This window comes from Caretta caretta, chromosome 14 (assembly GCF_965140235.1).
Source record: "Caretta caretta isolate rCarCar2 chromosome 14, rCarCar1.hap1, whole genome shotgun sequence".
Classification (NCBI taxonomy): domain Eukaryota; kingdom Metazoa; phylum Chordata; order Testudines; family Cheloniidae; genus Caretta; species Caretta caretta.
Genome location: NC_134219.1, coordinates 9,347,275 through 9,353,710, shown reverse-complemented (window position 1 = coordinate 9,353,710; position 6,436 = coordinate 9,347,275). Strand labels below are relative to the sequence as shown.

At 53.5% G+C, this 6,436-nt stretch overlaps 1 protein-coding gene and 1 long non-coding RNA gene across 4 annotated transcripts in view; one reads left to right on the top strand and one right to left on the bottom strand.

Annotated features, from left to right (window-relative positions):
* Window positions 1–489: 489 nt before the first annotated feature.
* LOC142069282 (uncharacterized) lies at window positions 490–4,910 on the bottom strand. The gene is made up of 3 exons (XR_012665056.1): window positions 4,774–4,910; window positions 2,501–2,589; window positions 490–944 (listed from the first exon to the last, which is right to left on the bottom strand). It is a non-coding gene; the product is annotated as an uncharacterized LOC142069282 (long non-coding RNA).
* Window positions 4,911–5,172: 262 nt separating this feature from the next.
* The window catches only part of RHBDL3 (rhomboid like 3), a 127,533-nt gene continuing 126,269 nt past the window's right edge, over window positions 5,173–6,436 (top strand). For 2 of the 3 annotated variants that reach the window (XM_075119236.1, XM_048819295.2), the window contains exon 1: window positions 5,174–5,623. In XM_075119236.1, coding sequence (XP_074975337.1) covers window positions 5,504–5,623 — 120 coding nt within the window. In that variant the 5' untranslated portion in view covers window positions 5,174–5,503. Of the gene's footprint in view, window positions 5,624–6,436 lie in introns of all 3 variants that reach the window. The other variant, XM_075119237.1, reaches the window with a different exon arrangement.

The window sequence follows — 6,436 nt, the reverse complement described above, 5'->3', positions numbered from 1 at the left end:
TTTCTTTTAGCTCTGTAATTGTTAAAGACCTTCTGTTAGTTTTTGCCTAGAGATAAGATAGACACAAGGCATTTTAAATGTATCAATAGCTTAAAAATTTCCAGATAACTTTACAATGGGCTCAACAGCTAAATAATACAAATATTGGAGTTAAACCATCGTTAGTTCAACCATTTTTCTTCTACTACTGCAGTTGGTCTAATATTTCAACTTAAAACATAACTCTCAGGAAGAAGAAAAAAAGGGCTCTGGGGCCTGTACTTACATCATACTCTGCAGTAGCTCAGACCTTGAAAAAACATCTAAGGGAAGCTGTCAGAATTGTTACAGTGCCATTTAAAATGAGATCTGAGCTACAGTAAAACCAGGGAGGGAAAGAAATTTATTTCCGAACCAGTGAATAATGAGGGGAATTTAACTGAACTCAGAAACCTCTCAAAACTGTAAAAAATCCTGTAGCAAGAAAAAGGAAACACAAGAAGCCAGAAGCCATGTTTCTTCCGTTTTATTTTGTTCTGTTCAGTATGGTTAGGGAGCTGTGGAAATGCTATGTTTAAAAAAAAAAATTGCCTAATGTTTATACAAGGCATTGAATGTGAAAAGCACCATTTATTGTTTTCCAAACTGCCAAAGAATCCCACCATTTTGGAGAAGGTAAATGTTGCAGATGAAGAAGAGCAGAATTGCTATCCTACCCTTATCCAAATCCAGTCCTCCTCTCTGGGTTAGGGAAGCAGAGTGGTTTAGTGCCTAGAGCTGGCAGTTGGGAGTCATCTATTTCCAGCTCTGCCACTGATCCACTTGGCCAAGCCCCAATGTCTCTGTTTCCTTTGTAAAATCCATATAATAATGCCGACCTCCCATGGAGTTGTTAATCATTTGGAAAGCACTTCAAGATGCTTGGATGATGATACAGGAGGTGGTCAGCATATGACATTCTCCGACTGAGGGAAGAAAGGAAGGAAGTGCTTAAAGTTGAAATATTGCAAGGTAGAAATAATTGTTAGGATAGCTGTAGGTGGGCTGGGAGAGGCTATGGCCCAGTCATGTTCCATGTCAGATCACAGACTCCTAACAGCAGCACATTTGTGTTCCTCATAGTTTCATTTGATTGAACAGAAACATGACTTTTCACCCATATCCATTTTTATCTCTGAATTTCCTATGGAAGGATTTGGTGCAAAGTAATTGGGAAAGGATTTTGATTCATCTTCCTTAGAGAGACATTCTTTACCTCTTAGCTTTGACCCTCCTATCTGAAAGCCTGTCAGTTCAGAATTAATTATAAGCATGACTTCGTTTTATGTTGGCAATTAACCTTCAGATACTAACTGGTCTCTATTTCAGGCAGATCTGTTATTTTTGAATAAGCCATGCCAACTTGTGTTGTGATCCCATCTGATGACAAAGCTAAATAACTCATTTTCAGTGGTGGTGTAGTCGTGTTGGTCCCAGGATATTAGAGAGACAAGATGGGGGAGGTGCTATCTTTTATTGGACCAACTTCTGTAGGTGAAAGAGACAAGCTTTCAAGCTACACAGAGCTCTTCTTCACGTCAAGAGTTGGTCCAATAAAATATATTACCTCACCCACCTTGTCTTTCTAAAACTAAATATGGTCAGGTCTAGGCAATACTTGGACAGGAGTCCACTTCTAAACACCTGGGCACTGAGAGAAGTGGCTTGTGGTATCCAGCCTATTCAGCACAAAATGAACATCCCATCACAGAGTTAGGTGGGATGTTGTGCCATTTTTGGGGTGAAATGTAAAACCCAAGTCCTAACCACATGTGGTCAGGCAAGTTCTGCTGGCACTTCTCATGAAACTACAAGGGGTTAACCTCACTGTCCTGGCCCAGTTCTATCTTGGGGTAAATACATTCTATCTAAATTCCTCCTGAAGTTTCAGCCGGAAGCAGTGTTCTTCACTTCCTGCCCTAAACATCTGTTTAATTCTAGAGGCTGCTGCATTTTAGTGGTGGATGCAGTCTGAGGCCGGCTCTACACAGGTCTGTGCATTCAGCGCCAGTTGCAGGATCGAGGCTAAGGTTTGTAAAAGCACTTTGGGATTTTGTGAGCTGAAAGAAGTCCCATTAACAAGCTGTTTTGATTTGCTACAGAAGGTTTAGAAAACTTTTTTGTGTCATATGTGGGTAGGTTTCCACCCCTAGAGCTTTTCATTGCATGTTAACTGACCTTTTCCGCTGCTTTACATGTAGTGGGTAGAACCGAATACTATTTTGCTTGGAATACCAGACATCACAAAGACTGCAATACAAATGAATAAAAAGCGGCAAAGGCAAATCATGCTTGATATTCTCAAGGCTTCCTTTATGGGGTCTTGAAAATGTTCCTCTGAAGTACCTACATACTCTGTATCCTCAGCAGTAATCCACAATTCCACATTCTATGTTGTAATTATTATATTACCAGGCAGAGCTGCCAGGTTGTGGAGTGTGGGAAACAGTCATCTAAATTAGTAAGGCAGGCAACAACTCACTCTATGCTTTTGTGGTCCAGAATAGCATCCTCAGTGCAGCAGGACCTCCCTGGGGGCCCGATGGAATTGGCCCATAGGTCACAACCAGCCTGTGGGACAATGCACAACAGTCAAGCATGCAGTGCATGCCTTGTATACGCAGATGGCAAGACACTGGGTCCCAGATCTCTGCCCTTGCCTTCTCTGAGTGCCTTCTGTGCTGGGATTTGGGGTTGTGGACTCCCATCTGCTATTTACCACTTGGATGCCACCCTTTTGTTTCACATGTCATCACACAGCTCCTGAATGGGAAAGCTCTTCTAGCTTCTGCAAACCCGGTCTGGGTAGAAATAGTGGCTGAGAAGTGAAAAGTTCTAGGTCCCATTACCAGCTTCTGGGCCATTCTGTCCTTCCTTGTTTTCAAGGAAGGATACTTGACTCATCACCTCTTCCTGGCTATCACTGGTCTGCTGGGTTTCCCCAGGCAGGCTCTGGAGTTTTGACTCTCAATTTCCTTTGGCTTTAGCTCAGGCTGTAACTGAAGTGGGAAGCTAAGACATTTTCACCCTGTGGCTTAGTAGCGCTACATTGCATAACCTCCTCTTTGAGAATAGGCTAGCTCTGTATTTTGATTGGAATACACCAAACTTGCTGGCTTTCTCTTCCAATCAGGGTTTCCTGAAGTTTCTAATCCAAACTCCAGATGGCTAAGGTTTACACCTCCATATCTGTGAGATGGGGGCAAATTCTTACAGTGCAGGATTAAAAAGAATCCTGAGAATGAGGAAGTTCACTGGCCTGCCCAAGATGGGAGTCTTAATTAAAAATAATAAGGAAACTATTAACTGCAGCTTGCCCCCTGTTTCCAGTTGCTCAGCAAAGGGAAGGTGGAAAGGGGTTTAATGTTAAAACCCATCCAGCATCAGAAGGGCAGAGAAAAGGGAGCAGGGGCTGCCCATAGAGGGGCATAGTGGAGGTCAGCAGGGCTCAGAGAAGGGAACCTATGGGCTGGTTGCTGGGGCTAGGGACAGTACAGCTGTCAAGGTCAGGAGGAAGAGGTGGCTGTTAGGGCAGAGGAAGAAGTTTGCAAGACAGTAACGGGGGGGCCGAGGGATGCCTACAGCGGGCTCTCTCCGCCGCTGCCTGGGCCCAGGGTAGCCAGGCTGCCTGGCGACCTTCTACTTCTCCCTGCGCAAAGGCGAGGGCGAGGTTCGGCTCCCGAGCGGGGCTCAGTGACCTCCCTGCAGCCTGGCCCTGGAGGAGGTGCTGGGCGCGGGGCTGTGGGTGGAGGCTCAAGGGGGACGCGGCCCTTTTGCAGGGCGATGGACGATCCACAGCCCAGCCCGCTCCGCCTGCGGCTGCCTCCGGGCGCCCCGGGACCCTCGCCCTGCCGGGGAAGGGCGGGCAGCGCGCTCAGCCGCCTCAGGCCCTGCAGAAATAAAGGCCCGGGGTGCGGGTCGGGGTCGGGCCCGGGCCCCTCCCCACGCCAGCAGGGAGCGGTTCAGCGCAGTGCCAGCCAGGCAGGTGCGCACCTGTGTGAGCCTCCTCCTGGAGCAGGTAGCTGGAGTATCCTCAGGGGCCGGGGTAGCGCCGGTGGAGGGGACTGGTGAGCCTGGGCCAAGGGGGGCTGCCGTGGGGCCTGGGGAGGACAGAGGTGAGCCTGGGGCTGGGTGAGCCGGGTAGGGGTGAGCCTAGGGCCGCGGGAGGACAGGGGGGTGAGCCCGGGGCTGGGGGGGGGTTGCCTGGGGGTTGCCGTGGGGCTCCCATGGAATAGGGGGATGAGCCCGGGGCTGGGGGGTTGCTGTGGGGCTGTGAGCCTGGGGCCGGGGGGTTGCCGTGGGACAGGGGGGTGAGCCTGGGGCCGGGGGGTTGCCGGGGGGCAGGGGGTGAGCCTGGGGCCGGGGGGTTGCGAGCCTGGGGCCGGGGGGTTGCCGTGGGACAGGGGGGTGAGCCCGGGGGCTGTGAGCCTGGGGGGTTGCCGTGGGACAGGGGGGTGAGCCCGGGGCCGGGGGGTTGCCGGGGGGCAGGGGGGTGAGCCCGGGGCCGGGGGGTTGCCGGGGGGCTGTGAGCCCGGGGCCGGGGGGTTGCTGCGGGGGGGGGGGGGGTGAGCCCGGGGCCGGGGGGTTGCTGCGGGGGGGGGGGTGAGCCTGGGGGTTGCCGTGGGGCCGCGAGCCCGGGTCTGGAGGGTTGGCGGGGGGTGAGCCCAGGGCTGGGGGGGGAGGGGGGGTTGTCGTGGGGCTGGGAGCCTGGGGTAGTTTTAGGGCGGGGTCAGGACCACCAGGACCTGGTCCTACCTGGCGCTGCGCCGGCCGCGCGGCTCTGGGCTCCCACGTGCACTTTGCCGCCCGCCCGCCCGCGATCCCTGGCGCTTGGCTGCAAAAACTTCTCTCTCCCGCGACTTGCCCGCCGGGCCGGGAGACCGCGCCGCGTCCTTGTCGCAGCCTCCCTCCCCCCCCCCCCGCGCCCGGAGCCGCCGCCGCCGCCGCGGCCCCCTCCCCCCCCGGCTCCTGCTCCCTGATTTGCAATTCTGGGCTCTGCCTCCCCAGGCTCCGGAGGAGGCGCCGCTCCCCCCCCCCCCCCCGAAAGCGGAGGAGGAGATCGCCGCCCGGCCGAGCCGGCTCCGCGGCCACAGCGCAGCTGGCTCCCCGCGTGGCGCGCAGGTGCTGGCTCCGGGCGGCGAGGGCTCGGGCGGCCGGCTGGCCATGACCGGCGGGCCCTATGCGGAGTGCGGGGCGCTGGGCAGGACCGCGGGCGCGGCGGCGGGGTTCCCAGGGGGCCAAGTCTTTCCCGACGGAGCCGGCGGGGGGCACCTGCCCGGTCCGGAGCCGCAGCAGACCGGCAGCAGCCGCTGGCACCGGCATGTCTGCGGGACGGCTCCTGCCTGCGCGCCCGGGAGGCTCCCTGCCAGGATCGCCCCGGCTGCAGGAGCCCTGACGGAGGAGGCGAAGCTCGGCCCGGTTTGAAAGTTTGCCAGGCACCCGCTAGTTTTAATTGCTGCAAAGATCCGCGGGGCTGTTTCCAAGCATGGGAGACAGGCGGCCGGAGGCTCGCGCCAGCTCTTCCCCTGCCGTGGCTGCCAGCTCCGAAGCAGAAGAAATAGAGGTTTTGGAGTCGGAGGATGTCTTGCCTATGGCCACAGAGGATGTAAGTTTCATTTGCTTCCCCCCCCCCCCCATGCCTCAGCGGTTTTAATCGGATCAAGCTATTTATAACTGAACTTCAGCGAGAATAGAGCCCCCCGCCTCTCCCAAACCCCTTTTGAATTGCCCCCCACTCTCCATATCCCTTAGCCACATAAGCCACCGGTGAAATCAAGGGGCAGAAGAGCATTTCCAATGACTTTCTGCCTCGAGCCAAATCTTTCCCCAACAAATAAAGCTGGGAAGGGGGGATTTCTAGGGTGATATTTCTGTGGTGCCAGCAGCAAGCTGGCTGCTTCAGAGATGTGTGAGGACATGGTCCCTGCCCCTAAACGCTTATAATCTACATACATTGAGACCGGGAATCCAAAGGGGGCTGAGCTGTAGCTCACGAAAGCTTATGCTCAGATACATTTGTTAATCTTTCAGGTGCCACAAACACTCCTTTTCTTTTTGTGGATACAGACTAACAGGGCTGCTGCTCTGAAATCAGCTCCCATTGACTTTCAGCAGGAGCCCTGTAGTTAACTCCACCTTGGTTCCCTTGAAAATCCCCATTTTAGGCTTTTTTTCATCTTAAAATCCTTTACAAACATTCCTCTCTTCTGTTACCATGCTTACTTTATACTGTGCATTTTTGCCACCTAGAATCCAACAGAAGTTAAGTGTTGGTGGGTTTACTTAAACCCACAGCTATCATAAATATTTTCTGCCACTCCAAGGTTGTTTGTGCTTCAAGAATATTATCAAGGGCCTTGTCCCTACAATAATTTTTGGAGAACTTTATAACAAGCACCACATGGTCCATGTTCAAGGT